Source organism: Glycine max, chromosome 17 (genome assembly GCF_000004515.6).
Source record: "Glycine max cultivar Williams 82 chromosome 17, Glycine_max_v4.0, whole genome shotgun sequence".
NCBI classification, from domain to species: domain Eukaryota; kingdom Viridiplantae; phylum Streptophyta; class Magnoliopsida; order Fabales; family Fabaceae; genus Glycine; species Glycine max.
Genome location: NC_038253.2, coordinates 7,803,491 through 7,830,116, shown reverse-complemented (window position 1 = coordinate 7,830,116; position 26,626 = coordinate 7,803,491). Strand labels below are relative to the sequence as shown.

The 26,626-nt window shown below is 30.9% G+C and overlaps 1 protein-coding gene and 1 long non-coding RNA gene across 3 annotated transcripts; both read left to right on the top strand.

Moving 5' to 3' along the window:
- The first annotated feature begins 16,227 nt into the window (after nucleotides 1-16,227).
- LOC100809776 (transcription factor TCP14) lies at nucleotides 16,228-18,449 on the top strand. The gene has a single exon (XM_003549622.5). It carries the CDS (start codon nucleotides 16,744-16,746, stop codon nucleotides 17,983-17,985), a length of 1,242 nt encoding a protein of 413 aa, XP_003549670.1. The 5' UTR covers nucleotides 16,228-16,743; the 3' UTR covers nucleotides 17,986-18,449.
- Nucleotides 18,450-23,088: 4,639 nt separating this feature from the next.
- Nucleotides 23,089-25,835, top strand: LOC102661490 (uncharacterized). 2 transcript variants are annotated; one of them, XR_419052.4, is made up of 4 exons: nucleotides 23,089-24,488; nucleotides 24,885-24,978; nucleotides 25,248-25,338; nucleotides 25,619-25,835. It is a non-coding gene; the product is annotated as an uncharacterized lncRNA (long non-coding RNA). The 2 variants fall into 2 exon arrangements; XR_001385901.3 differs by lacking the exon at nucleotides 25,619-25,835 and having other exon boundaries at nucleotides 23,103-24,488; nucleotides 25,248-25,569.
- The last annotated feature ends 791 nt before the right edge of the window (nucleotides 25,836-26,626 follow it).

Genomic DNA, 26,626 nt, shown 5'->3' with positions numbered 1-26,626 from the left:
CACAAGGCTGAAGGCTCAACCGGAACTAGACTACACGATTGGGCTTAACCATGCGGTGACTAAGCCCGACCGTATCTTGGACAAAACTTAACAACATCCTTTCAATTTGAAACTCGAAATTGCAAATTGACATGAGAGGCCATGAATTCTTCTGGGGGCACAAATATATATCAGATGATGTTGATGTGGGTTCTATTATGGACATAAAAAAAGGTTTTGCATGGTATTGCATGAGTTTCTGTGGAGTTTACCACAAGCAGCATCTATTATTATGGTATGACAAGCTCAGAAGATTGACTACTCAGTGGCCCCTGGATATTGGCAAATGTACTTGCAAACGAAAAATCTTTTACCGGGTTGAATAGAGTGAAGTGAAGTCATGAGCAGCTGAATTGTACTAGTGCACTATTATACCCATAACATAATCAAAGGATATTTGTAACCTTTTTGGTTGGTCGGTGCTTTACGAGTATGTTTGCAATGCCCAGTGGAACAAGTTGGGATATTCATTCTTCAGTAGCCAGCAATGTTTGTTGCCTCTAGTAAAATTGTTGCTTCACTTGGATTGTATATATCATCTTAGAGACACATCGAACCAAGGAGAGACATAATTCAAAATTGAAGACCCACGTGTTTTATGCGGGGATAATATGGACCACAAACTTTGCACCACATCAAATCAAAATGGAGTTTTATCGGTGGCATTTTCGAATTGACCACGACGTAGTATGCCAGTGAAAAGTATATATAATGCGTTAAGCATCATGTCAACATCAGTGTTCCCAACCTGGCCACAAGGCTGCTAACATCAATTTATTTTCCTTCCCCAAATTGAGTAATCTTTGATCTGATAGTTAAGCCTTTTTTGTCCAGGAAAATATTTCTTGATAAAATATGTAGTTAGTCTAGTATGCAATGTTAATATAGATAAAGAATATTAATTAATATGCATTATCAATATGGTTTTGTGATCTCGGAGACAGAATTTTATAGTCTAATTTTATTCAACTTAAATAAGATTATTTTATACCTTAGATTCTAAACCGTATAAAATTTTGTGCTTAGATTCACTTTCTTAAAACCAAAATTCTGCAAATACAATGAAGTACAGTTGGACATTAAATAGAAAATCTTTGTTAGGGAAAATTTTAACCGTGATCAATCAATTTGTAGGAACTTATCACATTTCCAGAATCAATTCTCATTGCTATGCTAACATTCACCTATATTTATGTTTTTATTGATGTATTGAAAAGAAGATGTTTATTGAAGTAAAAGAAAATAAAGATGTTTAGCATTTTTTTTCCTTTTCAGACGATTAGTGCACTTTACTGAAAATTAAACTAAAAAAATAGTGAAAATTTCAATTAAAATGAATTAAATAAATTAAAAGATGTTTAGTATTTTTTTCCTTTTTCAAAAAATATCGTATCAACAATATTTTTCGGTTACAAAATATTCTATAAACATAAAGAAGAGACTACTTCAATACCATATATTTAAAAAAATATCATATCTTACTAACTATTCACTTGTTATATGGTATTGATTTAATGTGGATATTATAATTTACAATTACTCTTCATGAAACATATTAATCTCTTTTGGAGTTGCAGACAAATGTGATTGAAATTGTCGCGAAACATATTCATATGAAAAATTGCACTGGATGACATTTCTCAGCCCAAAATATTAGAATTACATATCAGTCTCCTTTATAATTATAATTGTGTAAAAGTAAATATTACAACATTCAGGCATGTATTAGAATCACATGTACTTTGACAATGTGTCCAAACAGACTATGATCTCCTAAAATAAAATCTTAGCCAAGACAAAAAAAGCCAGTTGAGCAAGAAAATCTAGCTGTGGCTAATATTCACCCAATAGTTTCATTCTTCCTTCTTTCTATAGGTTTAATATCTACAGGACCATAATACAACATTTTAACATGTGTTGGAGTTCAGCTCCAAAACTGATACACATTTGTGGATCCATGATCGATCTCTCAAAGCATTGTTGTCCAAAAAAGAGAGAAATGTTTTGAATGAAGTGTTATTTTCAGCCTTGAGGAGGGTTTAGAAACTGAGGCAGCTTTTTCAGACACAGCAAAAACAAAATTGTAACAGAGGGCTTTGGCATTTAATTTTGTGGCAGAGTGTGGCACACGAGAGGGCATGGCATCTTCATATATCAAATTATTTTTGGAGACAGTGAAACTACCATAATGCAAAAGCCAAAAGCAGACAATTTTTTTTTCAGATTAAAAAAAAAGAGAAAAAAAAATAAAAATATATATATATATATATATATATATATATATATAGAGAGAGAGAGAGAGAGAGAGAGAGAGAGATTATGCTAGCTGATGCTGAATCGAATGAATGCCCCATTGCCCTATGCTGTGCTGAAAATTATTCTGGAACATGAACAGTAAAAGGTCAATTCAGAATTCATCTTTTGGAGAATAAAGTGACAAGCCGTGACCAAATCCTATATTTGTGCACTGAAAAAGTAGCACGTAGAAAGCACAGATTTTCATGAATCTTTTTCTACCTCTCAGTGGAATAAATAGTATGTTACGCTTCCTATTTTATCAAAACTACCTTATCTTCGTTTACATTACATGATATATGATATTACTGTCAATAAGTCAATTTAGCATTGTATTGGCATTTGGCATTCATATGTATGCATTCTAACATATGATTTTGTTATTAGATTTTTTTCAAATGAAAGTATCTATTACCAAAGCATCAAGTACTCAAATTGATCACTCATCTCAAACATTTAGATTGTAAAAAAAATCTTCAATCTCAATAATTCTCTTAAGATATTATCCTATAAATATCAGAAATTAAAGACTTTACATCATCAAGCATTTTGAATAGTGTAATTATGGTAGAGTTGCTTAATTCACTTTTAGTGATTCTAATGATATTACATAAAATTCAAGAACTTTAACAATTTCTTCCCTCCAAATTACGGTTATACTTTTTAATAACTTAAAATGTGTCTCATAATTCTTAAAATTGATTTACTTATATAGGTGGCAATTCTTATATATAAGAATTATTACGTCAATTGTTTTTGAGTTTAAGAATCTCATAAGCAACTCGAGCTCAATGAAGATGCTCTTATTCCTTTATGGAGATGAGGATAGAACATATGTTACCCTATTAATTTTTTGTTGGGGGAATAGAATTGAATGAGAATCATTTTATTTTATTCTGTAGGCCATGGCCGGAAAGGATACAAGGGTGTGAGAGTGGTTTGAGCACAGGGCAAAGAGGGCATTCACACTATTCCACGCCATGCATTGCCATTCATATATAGTTCAAACACAAGAGACTGTTGGATTAAATGACTTAATTATCATGTTATGTTTGGAAACAGGCCAGCGACAATCACTTTTTAAGTATAAGTTTGTTTTTATTTTCGAAATGGTCATTTGTTGTTTAAGTAAATAATAATTTGTATAAAATTTAACAACACTAGGGTCACCGTTTATATTCAAATTTCTTCCACTCGTGGGTGTGCATATATTAGTATGTGATTAACGACGTTGATGTTTGAACTAAGGTTAAAGTTTAACTAAAGATAAACTAACTAAAGTTTAAGAAAATTAGCTTTAAATATAAAAGGTTATTTTCTATTAGTTTTTATAAAACAAAAAGGGTATCAGATGTCTCGATAACAAAGTCTAATTTATATTCTTTTTATTTAACGTAAAAAAAATTCTTAAAATTTCTTTTAGATCTCATTTATTATTGGATAGGTATTGGTTGAGGTGCATGAAATAATTTTGTTTAATCTAAAGATAAATTTTAATCAGCAAATATTAATTATTAGTGTTTTTTTTAACATAGAGATTCGAACTCAGGATTAAGGAGAATGGCTTAATATATAGCTGAGGATCAAACTTTTTTTTTTTACTTTTTTCTTCTTCTTTTTAATTTTGAATTGAGGATCAAGCTTTTGAACAAACATTAAAATGAATTAATAAATTAATTCATCTCTACCATGCAACAAGTTAATGTAAGAGTGTGCACTAATAATGCCCACCAAAAATTGTAACTCAAGAACATCGTCACAATGCAATAAAAGAGTTAATCGTAGTTATATTTTTCAGGATTTGAGGTTTAATTTCATAATGAAGGTCGTTTACTTCTCTGTTTAAACCCATGAAATAAATTAATAAACACATGACTCTCAAACCCGTCACCAATGATCATGGTCCTACCACACATAATCGCATGTATTACCTTTTTTCTTTTAGGGATCGCATGCATATATTACCTTATTATGTTGGTGAGATTAAGAGTATAGTATTAATTAAGGAGAGTATAAAGAGTACTTCAGATCTTAATACAAGGATAAAGTAAAGAGCAGAAGAGGGAAAAATTAGCAAACACAATAATCCATCAAGCATTGGGATGGTTAATACACCACTGACCAAGAAAAAGCGTTCCTAACTTTGATGACAAGCAGGACCAAACATTTACAATATCAATTAATTACCCCACAAAAAATCAACCTGATTGTTTTTTTATTTTAAAAAACAATAATCTGCGCAGCCACAAACAGCGGAGAGCTTCTAACTAAAGAATCATCCATCTGCATACTCTGCAATTTTTTTCTTCATGAAGGCGAAAGAAAAATTAAGTGATTGAGCACAAATATGGTTAATGTATTAAAGTTAAATTTTAATAGTTTAGATATTATTTAAATTTAATCTTTGATAAAAATAATTTTTGATTTGATCGAATTTTAAATTAGTTAAATTATATTTTTTCTTATGAATTGGAGGATGGCACCATTAAAAAAAAAAAGAGGTTAAGGCCAAAGAAAAGTAGTCGCTGGCTAGAGTTTAGGGCAGCATGCATTGATCCAAGCAAGAGAAATTATAAACAACAACACACTATGCAACACTACTTTTAACATGCATGTATGATTGTTCCAACGCCACGAGCTGAGCTATAGCTAACTCATTAATCATTCCAAAATGTAGTGAATGTGAATGCTTTCGGTAAATATTAATCGTTGACCATCCTTATGAGACCTTTTTGCAGCCACTAATACTTTTGACATTTCCTCAGTCTTCACCACGTTGAATCGCTGGTTCTTTTAAAACTAATTACTGAGATGGTACCCTTTTAAAAATTCTATTATATTACTGACACAAATCTTCCTTTTACATGCGCTGATATTACTGACACAAATCTTCCTTTTACATGCGCTGATATGTGTGTGTGTGTGTGTGTGTGTGTGTGTGTGTGTGTGTGTGTGTGTGTGTGTGTGTGTGTGTGTGTGTGTGTGTGTGTGTGTGTGTGTGTGTGTGTGTGTGTGTGTGTGTGTGTGTGTGTGTGTGTGTGTGTGTGTGTGTGTGTGTGTGTGTGTGTGTGTGTGTGTGTGTGTGTGTGTGTGTGTGTGTGTGTGTGTGTGTACGTTTCAATTTTTTTAGTATTTAAAATAGACTTTTGTTTCAACTTTATGAAGTCGTTAATTCATGTCATGACTTCTTAAAAATTAAAAAAAAAAAAAAAAAACCTGCACGCGAGATATAGCATATTAGAACCAGTGAAAAATATTACTTTTTTACTGTATATATGTGTGGCATATAGCAGTCGTTAATTACAAAGTATTTTTACAAATTTAATTTTTTTTAATCTATTATTAGATTAGATTTAGTTAGACTTAATATTTATAACTCATTTTCAAAGACGCGTTCCGTAAAAATTCAACTAAGATTTTTTCCCATAAATTTATGTGCATTGGCAACTGAAAATTATGCTCAATGATTTAACATAATTATTAGTATATTATAAACTCAACAGTTTGGTTCTTCGGGAAAGGATGACTTAATTTTCTGATTTTTTTTAAAAAAAAATTCGGCAAAACTTAATTATCCAATTACCCGCGGATAGCATTTTATTAGAGAATTTCAAATATAGTATTTACATGAATAGTTTAACTTTAAATAACATTACTTAAGTTTTTGTTTTAATGAAACATATGAGAGGTGAAATTGCTTATATAAGCATTGTTGCTTACATAAAGGTGTAATTATATATTTAGTTTTTAGAGTTTTTAAAATTAACTTTTTAGTTCCTATAGTTAATAAGTAGATGTTTTAATCCCTAAAATTTAATAAATGAATTTTTTTTTCCTAAAGTTTATATTTTAATCCCTAAAAGGTCATTGTCATTAAAAATATTTAATTCATGAAATTAAATTTTTTTTAGCGATAAAGACATTTTGAAAATTAAAATGTAAACTTCATGAACTATAAAATCTACTTATTAACGATAGGGATTAAAAGAGAATAAGTTTGAAAACTATAAGAACTAAATGGATAATTAAACCTATCATAAATAAAATATTTTCAAAAACATAATAAGATCCATAAAACTAATTTAAGCACTTATATTAATAATTTTAGTATTGAGGTGAATTTTTGTTTAAAATACTAAAATTTATATGAAATTATAAGACCCACAAAATTATCATAAACAACTTATATAAAAACATCTTTAATAAGAGTATTTACATGAGGTATTTAACTTTAAAAAACAATTTTGCTTAACTTCTTTCCCCACCAAAATAAATGATTTGACATTACTTATATAAGTAATTGTTGCTTAAAAAATTTATATCATTAATAAAAATATTTTTTAAGTATTGTAAGACCTACAAAATTAAATTAGTCACTCACTTTAATAATTTTATATATTTGAGTAAATTTTATATAAAATATTTAAATTTATGTGAAATTATAAAATTCCAAAAATGATGAAAAACAACTCATCTAAATAATAGATTTTAGATGTTCTAAGCAAATATGTATTATTGATTCTCTTGGATTTTATGTCCGAAATTTTCAATATTGGCCTATTTAACAATTTGACGGGATAACTTTCAATTCGGCGCTTTTGCATAGATGCTTTGCTGTTTCATTGGACCTTTCTATACTCTTCGGATAAGATGCTCTTACGTGGACTGATACAGTACTATTTCATTTTGCCTCTTTGGTACGTTTGACTTAATTTAAAGAAATTATCTTCTGGAGTTTAAAGAAAAACTGCAATGGACAAAACAAAATTGCATAGTATGCAGTTCTATCATTCAATGGTTGAAATTAGTTTAAGTAATGTTTGATGTTAATCTTTTTCTTAGGATAACACATTATTTTTAATGACGTGTATTTCTCTTTTTCTCTCATTCTCTCTTCTTTTTTTTTTCTAAAAAAAACAATGGACAGAAAATTTCTGTCTCAAAAATTTGCAATTGAGTGACATGGGTAAACTACTTCCTTAAAATGATGTTTTTCACAAAAATCGAGTAAAATTTTTTGTGTATAGTATTCTTACACACTCTTATAGCTTGCAAACCTAACACTTTCACTAGATAAAGTCTCTTAGGATTAATGAGTCTATCTCCTGCACCTCTAAAATTTTACTTTTGAGTCACGGCTAAAAACATTTAGATCTTGATTGTTCATATGAGACAAGCAATTATAGAATGCGATGAGCCAAATGTATGAGACTCGATATTATAAATTCAATTATCTCATTATGATCTTAAATGAATATATACGAGCCAATCTTTTATATATATTCTCTTTTCTCTAACAAATCAAATAATAAGAATGAAAAGTAACGGTTATTTTTTAAACTTGTTCCTTTCAAGCAAACAATCGAGTACTAGTAATACCAATTACGTACCAACTAATTAATACCAGATGATTCACTAGTACACCACACACCGTAAGTGCTGTCTATAGATTTGTTGTTCATGACGTGACCTAGATCAGTTGAGGCGACGTTGTTTGATTAGAAAGCTGAATCATTTCTTGGTTTTACTTGATCGAAATCTAGATGACCCAGTTCTTAGAAATTTTTCATGTCAAAATGCATGATTTATTGTTAATCACTTATCCAAACTTTTAAAAACTAATTTTATGATACTTTTAATATAATTATTATAAAATTAATAATTTTATCATAGTGTAATTTGTAATTGGATAATAATATAATATTATTTTATATTATTAATGAAGAGTTTTTCTTTCTCTAATAATAAATGTAAATTAAAGAATATCATTTCGGTTTGTATAAGTTTTTGTTGTAAACATCAATCGAAAATGGATCCAAATTGATTAGTTATGCAAAACAATGATTCAAAATAATAATTTTAAAAATTTTGATGTAATTTCATCAATTTTGGATTAGTATATAGTTTTTTTTAGATTGAATAGTTAGAACAACAAGTTTATTAAATTTTATAATAATTATATTAATAATTTATTTTGATTATTTGATAGTATAATTTGTTTACATTGACAGTGCATAATAATTAAATTCTATTTATGTAATTTTAATTATTTGTCGCATTTTCTCAATTACCATGAGATATGATGAAAGTTGAAATAAAACGCATAGGGTATAATGTAAAATGTACAAGTACATTAAAATTATTAGTTAGGTTTGCATTAGTTTAGTTTTAAAAATACCAACGGAAAACCAAAATGAACCAACCAGTCATAAAAAAAATGGTCTAAAAAAATTCAAAGAGATTTTATTTTTATTGGCCTTTTGGTTTTGCTGGATTGATTGATGGTATTAATTTTGGAAGTTATAAAAAATAGGAAAAATTGAAATTGAAACCAAGTTGATATATAAAGCGCCTAAATTGTCTAAAAGCAGAGTTCAGAATTCTTCACATAAATAATGACTCTAATCAACGACAAAAGTTAATCAAAAGAAGATAGTTTAAGAACAGTTAAAGTCTACAAATTAGTTAAAACAAAGTGCGAATTATTTTAATATTCTACGAGGTTTAATATAATTAAATGATTATTTTTAATATTTTCCCCATTTTTAATACTATTCTAATTAACTTCTCTTTCTTTATAATAATATAATTAAAGAACGGGAGAAAGTTATATTAACAAAAGTATATTAGCGTTATATATATTAAAAGGTTTGCGCATGATAAAAATAATATCATGAATAATTACGCTAATTATTTTAAAAATTTAACAAATTTTCAGAAGTATTTTTTTTTGTTGGAAAACTAACTCTTAGTAAATATTATCTTCAGTGCTTTTTTTACGAAATTATCATCAATTCTTATTATAAAAAACATGATCAACACAATTCTTAGTAACTATCACTTATTTTTTTATAAAAATGATGGGGAGTAGGACAATTCTTAGAAGAAAATATGTTGATCAATACAATTAACCAATAAATGGTCCCAGAGTAAGTGCAATCATCTAACTTATAACTTATGTTTATTCATTTGATTGGAGAATTACATTTACACCAAGAATATATAGAAAAACAAAGAAATAAAGTAGTGGAAATTGGGTAATGACAGAAATGAAATGATATGTCAATGCCATGCCTTGAGAGTGGATGCCACGCGGCATGCTATGAGGTACGATGTGAAGTGATTTACTAATTTACCCCTTTCTATTGGATTCACTGGGCGCTACTTTTCATGAAAGTGCCCAATAGCGGCAGGCAAAATGCTAATAAAGAAAGTGATATGACCTTCATTTTTTCTCCACACCCATTTTTATTTTTAAAAATAATTTATAAACATCTCTCATCCATTTGATACTTTTATTTGGTTTAAATAATAAAAAAAATACATATACTTACATAAAAGTGTTTAAAGTGTGAAGTAGATTATAATTGAATATAAATCAACTAACACGAAATTATTAGAGTTTAACTATATGACTTGAATTTAAATTTTAGATATACATTGTCTATATTAAAAATAATGTTGTAAAGTATAATTATTATTTTTATTTTAAAAATATATTTACACATAAAAATAATAAATTAGATAAGATACATATATTAAAGAAGACACATGCTTATAGAGTGTGGATGGCAATAATAATATCAATTTGTGTATATTACACTAATATGTGTCTTTAATGACGAAATAAAAAAAATTAATTTGAGGGCCAAGAAAAAAATATACAAAAAAGTTTAATATTATATATGCATATTTAATATATATATATATATATATATATATATATATATATATAATTTATTTTTCTTTTTTCTTTTTTTTTCTTATCACATCATATTACATGTAAACTAAAGTTGTAATTTTCAAGTATTACTTTCCAACAAATTTTATAAGGGAGGGGCATAAAAATATTTTTGAAGTTATTTAAATACACTTAATAAATATATATATATATATATATATATATATATATATATATATATATATATATATATATATATATATATATATATTGTAACTTTTGCTATTATTTGGTTGATGTAAGCCAATTACAACAAAATGTGTTGTTTATACCTTTTAATGGGTTATGTATGCACTTTAGACAAAATAATTTATTTATTTTTCTCAAAATTGAATTTTGCACATTTGCAAAACAGGAGATCTGGTTCATCAGAATCCAATTGATTTGTTCTTGACATATCTAGTGAGAAAAATATTTATTTAATAAGACGAGTAAATTCAAATCATATGATCATACAGGGGTAAACACTAAGGTTGGCCTAATGGAGAAAAGGTAAATGCATCAGAAATTAGGTTCTAATTTTGCTATTGTTGTTGTACAAAATAAAACATATGTAGGTGATAAAAATTAAAAATTATTCAATGATCACATGACTTTCTAATTTAATCCAGATCTATATATAAATTATGATCGTATGATTTATATTTCTTCCTCTCATTCTCTGCTACAAGCACTCATTTCATATATATATATATATGAATTTTTAAAATGGTCATGCACTAACTATATTTCAATCTTGATTGTCCATATACATTTGTTTGATCTAATTTTTTTCACAATAAAGATATACTTTATATCGTTAGATATATAAAATTTATATATAAAAATTAAATGACATTATTTATCTTAATATCTAGGCTTATTAAAATTTTCAAAATAAACATTTATACATTTTCAATTTTATAATTAATATTTATTTACATTTTAAAGGTTATAGTAAACTTTAATTAATAGAGTATAAATTAGTTTTTAAACTATAAAAAATTAGAATTAATTTATCGATTTTTTTTACAATTAAATTGATGAAACTCAAATAAAACATTATTGTAGATTAAATTGAGCAAAATTAATTCTGAAAGAAGTTGGTAGATGTCGATCTATGATTAACCTTATTTTACTGCTGCTGCCATCAATTGTTTTTGGGTAAACGTAGTTGCCACAACATAAGGATGGGTAGATACTATCATCAGCAGTGAGTGTTTCTGTGTACTCTCAGTCTCAGCTCCATGAACACCAAGATTCCAACTGTCCAAACTAAAGAGGCACTTAGCCTTAGCCAATCCCATCACATAAGGCTTCAGATGCTCACCAAATTGTTGTCAAACGTCATTGCCAACTAATTAAGATAAATATACTATATATTATATGATTTCCTTTTGTCTGCATCTCAGTAGCATTATCTTTGTACTGTACATTAATAATTGGATATGATCCTAGATACAGCTAAATGTATGTACCTTATTATTTTTAATTAATTAGCATCCAACTCGTGTTCATAAAATTAGCCAAATATGTATCGCCCATTGTTTCATTTCTTCTCATAAAATAATTATGATCACTAGACGTTGTTTTACCTTTCTAGCTAGCTAGTCCGCTTATTATTCCTCGTTCAGTCACAAGATAATAATAATTGGTGAGAGAACATACGCATATTATAATGTATTCGATTATAGAGGAATAACAATAGTTTCACTTCGAATTTGTTTAATTCAACTTAATTTTATGCACTTAGACAGCCAGAATCAAAAGTGGGAAAATGTACTTAGATAAATTATGTGAATTACGACGCATGCTTTACAGCAGTTATTTTATTAATTAGGTATAATTAATGCAGTGGAAGAATGGTGTGACGTAGAAGTTTTGGCGGGGAGAAAAGATATTTTATTTAGTCGTGAATTATGGTGACAAGAAAGAACTAGATAGATAGTGGAATCCAAGTCCTCTTTGAAATGTGAATGACAGCAACCGCCAAACACAAAAATACCAATTAATTGCTCTAGCTAGTGTCACTATCCTATATCCTTCCCCATCAATTCCTATTAATCTACCCTATCTCTATAAGGTTATAATATGCTGATTTGATTAAACTTAGGGTTAAATTCTATTCAAAATTCAAATAGATATGTCAAGTTACGGTTGGGCTATGGTAACTCAAGCCCGAGTGGGACCAAACATGCATTGACCTTTGAGTTTGATACTGTTGTAACTCGCAAGCTTCCTTCTCCAATTTATTAGGAAATTACAGTTAATTTGGTTCCACTAGATATATGGACGAGTTTGGGTTATGATAAAAGATTAAAAGTAAATATTGATTATTTAATTTTACAAGAATGGTTTAATTATGTTTAAATACAATTAATTTTGATATTTATATAAAACCAAAAGATCATAGTTGGGTATATTTTGTTTTATCTCAAGTCTTTTTTTAACTTACCATGCTACATTATTACAAAATATATGTTGATTTTGTGGAGGGTAAGCTGTCATTTTCAACATGACAAACATAAGTAGCAAGGCATGTATATGTGGTAATTAGAAAGGGCAGCAACAGTTTTAATATCTACCTGGTCCACTTCTCTGCTTCCAACGCAGGTCTGCAAAACCCTCGTGGACAGGACACAACACGTACATTTTAGTCCATCGTTTTACGTAATACCAATATCCGTTTCAATTTGACTGACAACAGGAATGTTAAATTGCTTTTATTCTTGGTTAGGGATTAGCTAAATATTTTTCAAACAAGAATATAGGATTAATTAAACGATGAATATGATTCACTGATAGAGTAATTCACTAATTATTAAGCATAGATTAACTATCCATGTCAAAAACTCTATACACTTACAATATTAAGGTGTGAGAATAATATATATAATTAGTTGTTTCATGTGTCTCATGAGTTATCCTTCATTGTTTCATGTACGTGGAGAACGTGGAATTTTTTAAACATTTTTATAATATCTTTTAATTTTTTGTAACAAATGGTATTTTTTTAACCATACACTATGAAACATAAGAAAATGCTATTGAATAATTAATAAATATTTAAAAAAATGAATTCAACAACTCAACCGTACGCGGAAACTTTTTTTTTCTTTTTTGAAAGCTGCAGAAACTATTTTCTTAAAAGTGTAAAACTGTAAGAAAAATATATATTAGGAAAGAAATGAGATTTTACTTTTAATTTGAGACAACAAAATTGTAGAGTGTATGTCAGTAGGTGCATTTATATAGGGCATGCATTTTCTTTTATCTAGGTTAAAACATGTTATATGTTTGATTTTACTATTGAGTTTAGAGTCGTTATCAAGGACTGAAGAGAGCGTTTAAAATTTTGTCAACTTGTCGGTACGTTAGTCTTTGCCTTTCTTGGCATGTAATTTTGCGACAAGAGCTTTTACATGTGTGGAGTAAAAAAGCTGAGGAATCTCACGTGGGCGCTTTCTATTGTGTCCTAAAATTATTGGAATTAAGTTGCACATTTATTTGGATTTCCAGTTTCTTTAAAAAAAAAAGAAAAAAGAAAAAAGAGAGTGGGAAAGAAAGTAGGTGGGAGGTCGATATTCTGTAATTTGAAAGAGGCCATAATAAGCATGTTATTATAGTATTTGTTATGTCTAACAAGATTGTAAAGTGCCGCAATTAGCTTCTAATATATTAGTAAGTGCATTAGTTTTTATATCCAAGAGAGAGACAGGGATAGAAGAAAAGATATATTCCTATATGATAAGATAGCTTAGAAAAATAAGCGTGGATAAATTATTATAAAAGTTTTATGTATGAATATATTAGTGATCATGTATTATTACGGTGCTTCAATTTTTACTATATTTTAATCGTTAACATGCTATGGGTCAAACAAAGTGGATTGCATATTGAGAAATTACTGTCGTGAAAAGTAAAAAGAACGCAGCGGTTAATTGGATTTTGCGTTGAATTGTTATGCTTGTTTACTTCTGTAGCTACGTCACAATAAATTAATTACTTGGTGATTATATGCAATGCAAAAACCAAAAAATTGCCCTATTTTTTTCATTTTCTGTCTGAAAGGGAAGGTCTTGTTTGTCGTTATCCAATAGTTGCTCTTGCATGTGATAATAACTGATCAAGCAACTTCACTATCTAAGACTAACTAAAGTACAATTCAAATTTTACTCTCACTTCAAAATTCAAAGTTAAAAAAAAAAAAAAATATTTCCTTATGTAACTTGCAAGAAGAAGAACTGCGAGGAAACTAAAATGGAAAAAAGGAAAAAGCTTATCTACATTCCCGGAGAGTCGAGAGTTTCATGATTCACTGTCATGCTCAATAAATCAATACTACTTTGTTGGTGTTAGCCTCATTTGTTTCCATCATATAAATGTCACACACAGACTTGAAGTGTCACTTTAGTTTAATTATTTTATTATTTTCCCTATAGCTAGTTTAGGGATCAATGCCAAGTTCTATAACAAGAAACTATAGCCTCTTCATAAATGCAAGGAAAACGAAATTGGGTTCTGTGGAAGTTGGGTCACGTTAGCGTAAAAGGAACAGTGTCAGCCTCAACTTGAGGGGAACGAAACCCCCATCATAAAATTAAGGAGTCCTAACCAATAGAAAAATGATGAAATCGACCTCTCATATAAACAAACATAGTGACTGCTTGTTCTCTCTGAAACTTTACAAGGATTTAGATCCATTTCCATGTGCCACTTTGTGGTCCTAAGGGTAAAGATGATAACCCGCAATAGCATGTGTGTTGAGTGACTACAAAATTCCTCATGCATATATGTTGTCCTTTTCCCTTAAATCCTTGAAAGATCTTACGCATATTGTGGTGTTTCAATTCTAATTGCTAGCTATAATGATTCTCAATTGGAAAACGCTATTTGTTTGTTTGGATTAGAAGTTCAATTGAGAAAGGAATAGTCATGTAAAGATGCCTATTAAGGCATTTTATAATAGACAACTAAGCATACCCAAAGGGTAAAAAGTAATGAGTATGATACTAATTTTGGATAATCCATGGGATGCTTTAAAATGAGTTGCTAGGGTCCAAGATGGGTTTGTAAGCATTAGATCGAATGATAAGTGTTAATGATGATAACAAAGGGGTTGTAATTGATGTGAAACTAAGGGAAACAAAAAGATAAGCACTCTAATTAGGCCCATAGGAAAGGCAAAGGGTGGATTGAGGACTCCCAGAGTTCCCCAGCAAAGGTGCAGAACAAAAGGGCAAAGGCCGAAGGCAAAACCAGAATAAGGCGGTATTTTTTTAAAAAATTATCAAATGAGATAAAATTTAAATTAATATTTACAAAGAAATAAGTCATAAAATAACTTATTAATTGAAAGTCATAAATTATATTATGATTTTTATTTTTTTTCTAAGACAATAATAAATAATGCTCGAAACTTCTTTCAAAATAGAATTCATATATTTGACGATATTAAACATTAATTAATACTAGTGTATGAAATTATTAATTTATTTAATGATAATTGTAATAATTAATTAATTTTTTTAAAAAAATTAATATAATTTAATAAATTATAAGTTAATATTATTTGTTGATATTGATAAGAAAGTATCTTAATATTTTTGTTAAACAAATATATATTGTACACTTTAATATTTTTATTTAAATTTAAATTTTTGTATTATTATTTTACTTTTAAAAACAAATAATAGTCCTTAACATTAACAAAAAAAAATATAAAAAATAAATTAAATAAAACAACATACAAAATATAAAAAATATTAAATAAAACATACATTAATTATTTAATAATTAAAATAAAATACTGAAGTTATAAATTATGACTTTTAAAAAAATTAAAATACTTAAAATTTAAAAGTTAAGTTATATTGAAAAAAAATTAAAGTCTTAAATTATTTTACTACTTTAATGAAAAATAAAAAATGATAATACGGTTTATGACTTTTAATTTATAAGTCATAGATTATTTTAAATTTTATCTCAATTAATAATTTTGAAGAAAAAAATAGTCGGAACGAAATGATTACTTGAATGAGACGGGACCCGCTCGATAATCTTTCCTTTCCAGGTCTTTCAATTTTTTTACTTAGGATCGGGTCCCACTCCGGCCACCATTGTCTTCATGGATTGAATGATAAAAAGAGCTCCTCACGTGGAGTCTGAACCAAAGAGCCTGTCCAACCACAATAAAAAGCCCAACTCCTTACTCCTCACAAAAACCATACACAAAATCAAAAATAATTCCCTGATTTTTCCTCTTCCAGTTCAAGCTATAGCTTACCATGTAACCAAAATGATTCATTGATTTAAAAACCATATTTAACAAAAATAAAATCAACACAATATAATTAAAAAGCTCATCAACAGAAGAAGAAAGCAATTTCTTTTGCTGAAAAAAATCATGCTTTTTAAAGCTCACCCATATAATTCCCACTCATTATCTTTGTTGCTTAAAGCTCTTGCCCTTCCACCTCTCCCTTATCTCCTCTCTCACTCTTCTAAACCCCATCAATTTCAAAGCAAATTCCTTCCCTTACACAAAACAAATAACTACACACACATCCCTTCCTCTCTTAAAAACGAGAAAGACCCACCATACAAAAACACATACAAACACAATCATACTCAAAAACACAAAGACACACACCAACAAGTTTTATTTCCTATTTCCTCTTGATGCGATAATGGAGGGAGGCGACGATCTCCAGCACCACCATCGTCAGAACAACTTCCCATTCCAGCTACTTGAGAAGAAAGAAGACCAAGAAACCGCGTCATGCTCCACCTCCTCCCCTTACCCTTCCCTAGCAATCTCCGCGGAACCGAGCATGTCCAATTCCACCCGATCCAACCAGCTCTCGGCGGCCGAGGCTTCGGCGGAGGCGGCGAACAGCAAAAAGCCTCCGCCGAAGCGCACCTCGACGAAGGACCGGCACACGAAGGTGGACGGGCGCGGGCGGCGCATCCGAATGCCTGCCCTCTGCGCCGCCCGCGTCTTCCAGCTGACCCGCGAGCTGGGCCACAAGTCGGACGGCGAAACCATCGAGTGGCTCCTCCAGCAGGCGGAGCCCGCGGTGATCGCCGCCACTGGCACCGGCACCATCCCCGCCAACTTCACCTCCCTGAACATCTCCCTCCGCAGCTCCGGCTCCTCCATGTCCGTCCCCTCCCAGCTCCGGTCCTCCTACTTCAACCCCAACTTCTCCCTCCAACAACAACAACGTAGAACCTTCTTCCCCGGCATAGCCCTTTCCTCCGAACACAACACCACCACCAACAACACATCAACACTTGTCAATTTCCAACAATCCAACAACCTCACCACCACCATGCTGCAGCAGCAGGCCAAGCCGGAGCTTCGCGACGGCCTACCATCTTCCTTAGACATTTCAGACACAAGAACAAACACAGAAGACCCAAGCCGCAAAAGAAGACCAACTACAGAACAACAAGACCTATCCCCCACCACGCAGCAGCAGCACCACCAAATGGGAAGCTATCTCCTTCAATCTAGTGCAGGCGCTATTCCAGCGAGCCACGCCGCCAACATATGGATGGTGGCGAATTCAAACTCGAATCAGGTCATGAGTGGCGATCCCATGTGGACCTTCCCACCGGTTAACAACAGTGCTTTGTATCGGGGCACCATGTCCAGCGGCTTGCATTTCATGAATTTTCCAACGCCCATGGCGTTGTTGCCGAGTCAGCAACTAGGTTCTGCTGGGAATATTGGTGCTGTTCATGGAGGAAGCAGTAATAATAATAATCACAATAATAATATGAATGAAGCACATTTGAGTATGCTTGCAGGGCTTAGTCCTTATCGACCTGTTATTGGCGTTTCGGAATCTCAGCCGAGTGGCTCGCAATCGCATCGAGGAGGTGCCGATGATCGACATGATAATAGCTCCAGTCACCACTCCTAGAGAGGATATATGCGTATGCATATGTGATGTGATGATGATCACCGTAAATTCTTCTTCTTCTTACTTGTGGTGTAGCGTGATTGGTGATGAAAGATGAAGGATGAAGGATGTGTTTAACACACGTGAGGTTTGGTTGATCTTCAAAATTCAGTTTTATTTATTCCCAAAATTAATTTTTTGGCGTGATTAATATAAGGAAGGAGGAGAGTTTTTTTAGGGTTTGGCAGATGACACTATTTAACAATTGGGTATTTGGCTGCCTGCTTCTTCTTTTTTTTTTTTTGGGTAAAAAATGTCTTCTTTGAGTTATTTCACTACACGATATCTTATCATCATTGTTTGTGCAATTTTTCTTTTCTTTTTAATTTTTATTTTTTCTCCTCATAGCCTTTTAATTAATTGCTTTGTAATTTTATGCTTTATATGTTAAAAGAGAAGAAAACGACTCGATCACTTCCATTCCATGAACTTTGCTAAGTTTCCTACCTAACAGGCATTTGGGTTGTTTTTCTTTTTTCTCCTTCTCTCTTTCTGGGCCACAGAGCTCGTGCGGTAAAAGGGATGAAACAGTGTTACCACAAGACTAATGTAAAAAAAAAGAAAAAGAAATGGTTGTGTTGTGGTAGTGGTATAGTAGTAGTAGTAAAATTACATTGCTTTTTGATCATTCTGAAGGATTCTAAATCTCTGCCATGAATCTCGAGGTTTACTGCATCAATGATTAAGATTTTTGAGAGAGATGGGGGTGATAGGACGGTGGGGTCAAAACCTTATCGGTTCCAGGTGTTGGCTCAGGTGGTGGGGTCCGGCTGCTGGTTATTGCCCAAACCAATGTACAATGTCACTGACAAACAGGTGGATCATTCTCCATCTTCTGTTTTCTTTTTTCTTTTTTTTTCTTTTTCTTTTAGCCCTTTTAAATGGAGCAGTTGCTGGCATCACAGAAAGATCCATGGTGAGTCTTAATGACCCTACTGGGATATGCCCCACCATTCCATCAATCAGGACCCTTCATTTGTTGGGCCATGCCAGTATTCAATGCATGATTGGGTCTCTGCCCACCAAAGAGAAAAACGTGGAATCTCCAAGTTTCATGCCCTTCCCCCTTCTTAATTACTGTCTCTCTTCAAAACCCTTTTCCTTTTAAGACTACACTCTTACTACATCAAATTAAATTGACAAGTATTTTTTTTACTGGAGTTTATATTGTGTGTTCATAATCCCGTCCTATAAATGTATTTTTTTTATCATTAAATGTTAGTCATTAGTTAGAATGTTAAGAAGGAAGTTCAATATATAACCTCTTCATCTTCCTTCTTTTTTTAACTATCAAATTAATCTTATAACATCTAAGATAGGATAAAAATATAAGCACATAGAAGTTAAATTCTAAATTTGACTTTTTTTTTAAAAAAAATATTAGTTATTGTTGTGTGTTTTGGAATCTAATAATATCCCTTTGCTAAATTTATAAGGAACATCTATGCTATGTTGATGCAATTAAAAATTGGTAGGGAAGGGGGAAAGCGAGATTAGGATATTCCCTCCACTATAAAATTATGTTCTGCACAATGGGATTCGAAGCTAACTTTATTAATTATGGAGATCACGTCAATAACACGAGTGTAAAGTAAAACAGCTATGGAATGAAATACATATATGCTTCTAAAATCATAATCAGGGAAGCCCACAATCTGCGACTTGATGAGAAATGGTCGATGGAATAAGGTACCTTGGCGAGGTTCCAATTATGGGCACAAAACAGTAAGCTAATAATGACACTGCTAAGATCGATGGTTCCCACCTAGCTAGCTAGAGCTGTCAAAGCAAATCATAAGCCAGATCTGACTGAAATAGCTATAGCTACCGTTTCTCGTACTACCACTTGACCATACAAGTATATATAAATCTGATGCAATACCAAATCTTGTATCTTCGTCTATAATGGAGATGAAGTTTTTCTAATAAAAATAACACGAAGATTTCATTCCCATATTCTGAATATAAAAGATAATTTTGCATGTGCGCTGCAACGTAACTAATGTTTTGTATTAAAGGAACTGGCTGAAAGATTGTTCTTCTTTTCAGTTAAGACTCGATGCATTTACAGCTTCAATATTTCCGATGTTAAATTCCAATAATCAGAGTTAAATAAGGGTCCTTCATATTGGTCATGCTTTAATTTGCTGTTTTCTGTTGGAATTGCATTAGATGAGTCCATATATAGGATTTTTCTTGTCATTATTTATTAATTCTTGCATAAACATAATATAGGTTAATACATATTATGTTTTTGTTAGGTTAATAATTCTTAGCCAAAATTTTCCCGACATCGTTTTTTATTAAGGAGTAGTTGTGTTTTTTTTTTCTTCTGACTGATAAAAAAGAATACGTTAATACACATGAACATAATAATTTTAACAATTTTTTAATTATTATTATTAATATAATATATTTTAAGTTTTTGTTAGTTGTGCAATAATTTTTTTATATTTGCTTTTATTACACTTTCTATACCAACTAAAAATTCTGCCTTCTTTTTCCCAGAGCAAATATTCGATCCTTTGAGTCGCTCAAATAATAAGTGTTAGTTATTTTAATTCATGTTTTTATAAAATCAACACTTTAATTATTAATTTCACGAAAAATTATTATTTTTAATTTTAGTTTTCACGATCATTAGTTTTTTTACCAGAAAAGATTAATGTAGACAATATTTATAAATTAAATCAAGATTATATAAAATTAGGAATTAAAGTAATTGATATTTACAATTTTAAATACTAAAAAATGAGTAAATAAAAATTAATGATGTCTTATTATTTTGATATCTTCTTAATTCTTGTAACATAAAGAAGTACAAAATGAAATTAATATATCGACTAAATGCTTTTTCTTGTTAGTGTATGTGCTTAATTATGAAATGTTTGTGACACCTAACTTTTAGCACTGTGTTTAAATGATTATAAGCAAATGATAAATAATAATCACAGAGTTTTAATTATGGATTTTACGGGTTAATTGATCACATCCGTTTTTTTGGTGAACTTTAATTGGCAACCATTGCAGTATTAGTTTCAAATATCAGTATTTTTTTTAGTTGCAATAAGTACCAAAATTAAGTAGTCAAACTTTGCAAGGAGAGCATTGTAAAAAAAAATGAGAGATAGGAAGATGGACAGAAAAAGCAAAAAAAAAAAAAAAGAAAAAGAAAAGAGAGAGAATAATAAAATAATATATTATAAAAAAATTGTATGAAGTTTTTTTTAATGAAAAAAAATATAAATAACATAATTCTTTAAACAGTGGTGATTCCAAACAAATCATGAGATACTCGAGTTAAACGGGTATCTCTCTATTATTGTGATCCCACATGCTACTGATAGAGATCCTTATCTCCTTCTCGATCCTTAAGCCAATTAACAACAATTATTAGCATGAAGCCGTATACATCCCCATTTGAATTCAAATGTCACAATATATACATACCAACTGATTAAATTAAATTAAAGCTAGACATATAATTTAATTTGTTATTATTTTGTCAGATAATGAAACGTTTGATTTGTGACATATGTTATGTTATTTGTCAAAAACATAGGATAATTGTACTAATTAAAATGTTGGCTTACCTTGAGTGGAAAATACGGGTAGGATGGTACCCCATGGATCTGAATCTAATAAGTGACACCGTACACATAGGCACAGGATTGGTCCCCCCATACCATATAGGTAAATCTTATACCCTAAAAAAATGTAGCATGAGTTAGACCAGCTAGGACAGCAATTTCTGTAAATTTGTGAACAAGTCGGCTAGATTTTGGGCACAAAAGTGGGTGCTAAGAAGCAACAGATTATATATATATTTGGCCCATAATATCCCTAATTCCTTTGTTTGGGTCCCAGAAAATCTCTTAATCTTGCTATGGTTTCTCAGAGGCACCACCACCATGGCGTTTAGCCTACAGGTTGGTGGTTACTAGTTACGACATAAAATAAAAGTAATTAGAGGTGTAGACCCACCACCATCACGTCCACTCAGTTTTTGTGTGTGCACTTTTTATCAACATGTGTTGGGTAGGAGCCCATTTCCCATTTATTGCTTTGGGTGCATTTAGAGGGGGAAGATGATTAAATGGGAAAGGATCATGGCTCCCCAATTCAAATTCGCATCATTTATTAACCAGGCAATTGCTTAATTAACTCCAATTTATAACAGATTGATCTGGCCAAGCATAGACCAAGATTCTCCGCCAAATTAGTAAGCAAAACATTCAAAGTTCGTAATAACTATGGTCTACTCAAGCAATATGAAATCATAAAAGTATCATAAATTGCAGTAACTGTCGGCAGATAAATGCTTCTCAAGCGTGTGTGTGTTCTTTACTCTACTCACTGAATTCCTCTCATTTTGTTTCACGTTGTGGCACCCATTTTTATTGTAATTTTATAATATTAATTTTTTTCTCTCACTATATCCTTAACCATTTATTCTAGGGTGATAAAATAAAATAAAAAGTATAAATGAGAGATAGTTCAATTAATAAAATTTGAAATATTAATTATACTTCTTAACCCCTGTGTCAAAATATTAAACTCCAAACAAAAGCGAGAAGGCTGGTTATTAGCTACGCTAGTTCTGTGATTATTGGACGCAACAAGCCAAGAATATGTGCATTATCTATGTTATACATCTGTGTTTAAGGAACCTGTGGTACCCTTCCTAATCATTAAGGAGCAGCTAAAATAAAAAAACGCTCAGCTAGTAAACCTTATTTGAAGCTATAGTTATATATAACTAACCTCTAGACCACTAATGTAGCGCCGCGTGTCTCTCTCTCTTTATATATGTATATAGTGACATGTGATAGTTTGGGAGGTACAATAATGCAAAAATGCAGTTGCCCAAACACGGTGAGTCACATCCCTCACATGTAATGTTGGTTGATCAGTAAGAGAATTTGTCCTAGCTTTTGGCCTGGTGCACCTATAGCATATGGACTCTAAAATGGCGAAACAAATGAGCATCCATTTTGGCTGTCTTTCTATTTAGGTGCATGCTGTGTGTAGTTTTAGTTTTACTTTCTAGCTCAGCTATTGCCAATTGGAGACTAAAGATAGATCATCATCTATTTTAGGAAGACACAAAATTTAAAATTATATATAGGCCGTAGCATATCTATGATACTCCTTCCTAGTATGCTATGTTGGATGAATTGGGAATCAAATAATGATGTGTGTAAGACAATAATCACCCAAAGATGATTATTAATCTGCAAATTAAACAAGTCAATGTCAGAATGTTATGTCCCCATAGGCTCGTACTTAATAAGTCCACCACTTTTGTGTAAAAGAAAAGAAAGGTCCTCTATTTGTCGCACTCAATTTTGATTTATTGCTGCTTCCTTTATCTGATGTAAGTTGATAATCTCTGGAAAATTCTTTTATTGATATATTCAGAGGTAGGTTTACTGGGGCATTTAAAAGCTATAAGTAGGGAACATCCTTTTGAAATCATAAGGGGGAGGAAATTGAAGAGACCAGGACAAATTGTGTGTATCACTTTCAAAATGAGTCTTGCTAGAGGTCGGGCCCTGCTTCCAGGAAACATCAAAGGAGGAGATTTGAAATTTTTAACCACATTATTGCATAAATTGCCTTAAGAGATTCAGTCTAAATGATATATGTTCATAGCATCAACACTCGTGTATAGTATGACATTGTACCGATGAATAATGCATTTATTGTGTGGTAGATCAATTGATCATCCTAATAGTGCTGTATTTTTCTTTTTTAAGATTTTCACAGCATGGTGCATTTATCTATTCAGTCATCTGTTTGTAAGTTTTATGTTATGATTATAATGTCATGGTTGAAATTAAGGATTGTTGTATATTATATTACAAACAAATGTATTTTTTTATCTATAATTTCCCATTCATTAGAACAATGTCAATAATATGCTCAATTTTATGCTACAACTTTCCTAATATTAGACATTTTGATCCGCTTTTTCTTTTAATTTTTCCCAGTTCACCTTTCTTTATAAAGCATGATGATCATCATATCATATGTCTTCTCCTTCGTAACCCTTTCTTTATCAATTATCATGTTATCTTTTTATATGGTTTGTGTGATAAAGGGAGGCAGTAAAATATTTTTAACCCATAATTTGAAAAAGATGACGAGGTGTATAGTTGGACCATCTTATAGCTTGACAATGACAACAGAATTTAGATTCTTTAACTGTTATTTATGTTTGAACACATTGATATTGCTTCAACCTTCAAATGGGTCTTCCTTTCAGTGTGATGATTAGCAATCTGTACTATGTTAGCACTAATGTTGTATCAGTATCTGTCACCAAAGAAGACACAACATCTTCCTTTCTCCCTGGAAGTAATCCGACCTAAACCATCATCATCTTTTGCAGATAGAATATGAATGTGCAAGCTGTGGCTGAGAACACGCACACGCACTCTGCACCTTGAAATTAGTAAAGGGTAACTTTGATTTCAACTTTGGTGCTTCTAGCCTAGATTGCTGGTATAGTATAGCAGGCTAATTTCCATAAGCTATGGTGTCGTGTTTCTTGTCTCCTTTCTCTTGTCTTGACACATGTATTGTAGAATATGAGTTGCACATGTGAGACGTGATTTCTTTCCTTGATATTAACCCTTCCTTCCTTTTTCTCCCCGAGTTCTTGCACACGCATAAAGCAGTGTGATTGTGATGTGCTCTGACGTCCAGTGAAAAATTAGAATGGTGAAGCTTGACCGACATAAAAAAAAAGGAGCTATTTTTGGCCACTTATTTTGGTTTCTAAATGTTCTAACTTTACAACAAAAGTTTAAGATACTTATAGCATTTTTACTTGATGATTTATTCTGTTTATGCAGGTTTACTGATGCTAGAATTTGGCTTTTTTATTTTCACCATGAGAAGGAAACACCGACACGGCAAAGCTCAATTAGTCATTATTCATGCTTTCAGGTATAACCTTTTGCTAGTTACTTGGTGAATTTATTTGTGAAACCTTTTTTATTTATTTATGTTGATGATTAGGGTCATATTAGGTTGGTTATTTTCTGAGGATTTCAACCAGTTATTTCATCTCTGAACTTTGAATCTATGTATCAATGAATAGATGTAGAAAAATAAATAAAATTGATGCCATTTCTATAATTCTTGAATCATTGTATCTGTGTTAGAATTTCAGACAACACCCACCAGCCTAGACTAATGATTAAATACTTTTATAGGTCAACTCTGGGACAGTTCCCACAAAAGCACAAACCATGATGCTGACTCAAGAACTCCCTCCACATGCACCAGAAAAGCAACTTGTAACTCGTAAGCGCCATTTGAATACTCAAATCTGTTATATAGTGTGTCAATACAGTAAAATTGTATTACCTATGACTAGTAAATTGTAAAGTTACACAATGCTATTAAAACATTTCATTCTTCATTTATCAACTCAGAAGTCTCACGAGAGACACTCTGAAATACTATATTCAGCATATGGCTGCAAGAATATGTGATGTTCTCTTCAGAATTCTTAATTGTTAAAACACAGCCCTCTAAACTCCAATCCTGTATTTTTTTTAATTGGCAATCTGAAACCCTGCAGCCATGTAAGCCGCTTTGCTCAGATTTGTGGCTTCTGCTGATCTTCCATATTTTCTGAGGTGCGATGCTGCAATTTTTCACACATCTTTTGCAGAGCTTTTGGGTCCACTTTGACCGTCTGCTACAATATATACATCTGTTAAGGGTCTTTCTTTTTTTTTAATGCATCTGTTAAGAGTTATTTTTAGTCTTTTGTAACAAGGCGTGTTAAATAAAGTTCATAGACATATTTTAAATTACATAAGTTAATAAACTTGTCATATGTTTAAGTTCAAAGAATTTTCAGAATGATAAAAATAATACGATGATTTTAACTGAATAGACTTTTCAAACAGTATTGTCACTCTTTTCTAGCAGACGAAGAAGTTAAAAAATCTAATTAATTAATTGACATCAATTTTAAAAATAAAAATAACAACCTGGCTGGGAAAACAGTAAAAGGGAAATAGATGAAGGGGGAGAGCATCTTGTGGTTCCCACCATGGGAGGTTGCCACACGCTTGGGAAAAACCATAAACCTTTGATCTGATGCAACAGTGTGGACGCCACACGCTTTTGTTTTCTATTAAAAAAATTCACAACAGTTATGGATCTGCCTTGCATAATTGTCCAACGCTGCAGAACATGAAAAGTGAATCAATATTTTTGGGAAAAAATGTCTTTTTGTTTCATGTATTTTTTTTTAGTTAATTTTGGTTTTCGTCTCCAAATGAGTTTAGTCTTTTAACTTTAAAAAAAATATCAATTTAGTTACTCTTCCAACTTTACAACGATAACAAAAATCACCATTAAATGTTTTTCTCCTTGTACTCAATTATAAAAAAAAGTTTTATGAACTCAGATATATATTTTTATCATTATAATGAACTCAGATATATAAGTAAATTTTAAATACGTACCTATATTACCTTCACTTTATTTAATGATACTATTTCAAAAATTTCTTTTAATTGATTGAGATTTTATTTTCAATGACTATTATATATTAATATCAAATTCTATTGAATAA

What these genes read in the sequence shown, in the direction of transcription:
- LOC100809776 (XM_003549622.5), top strand. Translation starts at nt 16,744, where the DNA reads ATGGAGGGAGGCGACGATCTCCAGCACCACCATCGTCAGAACAACTTC.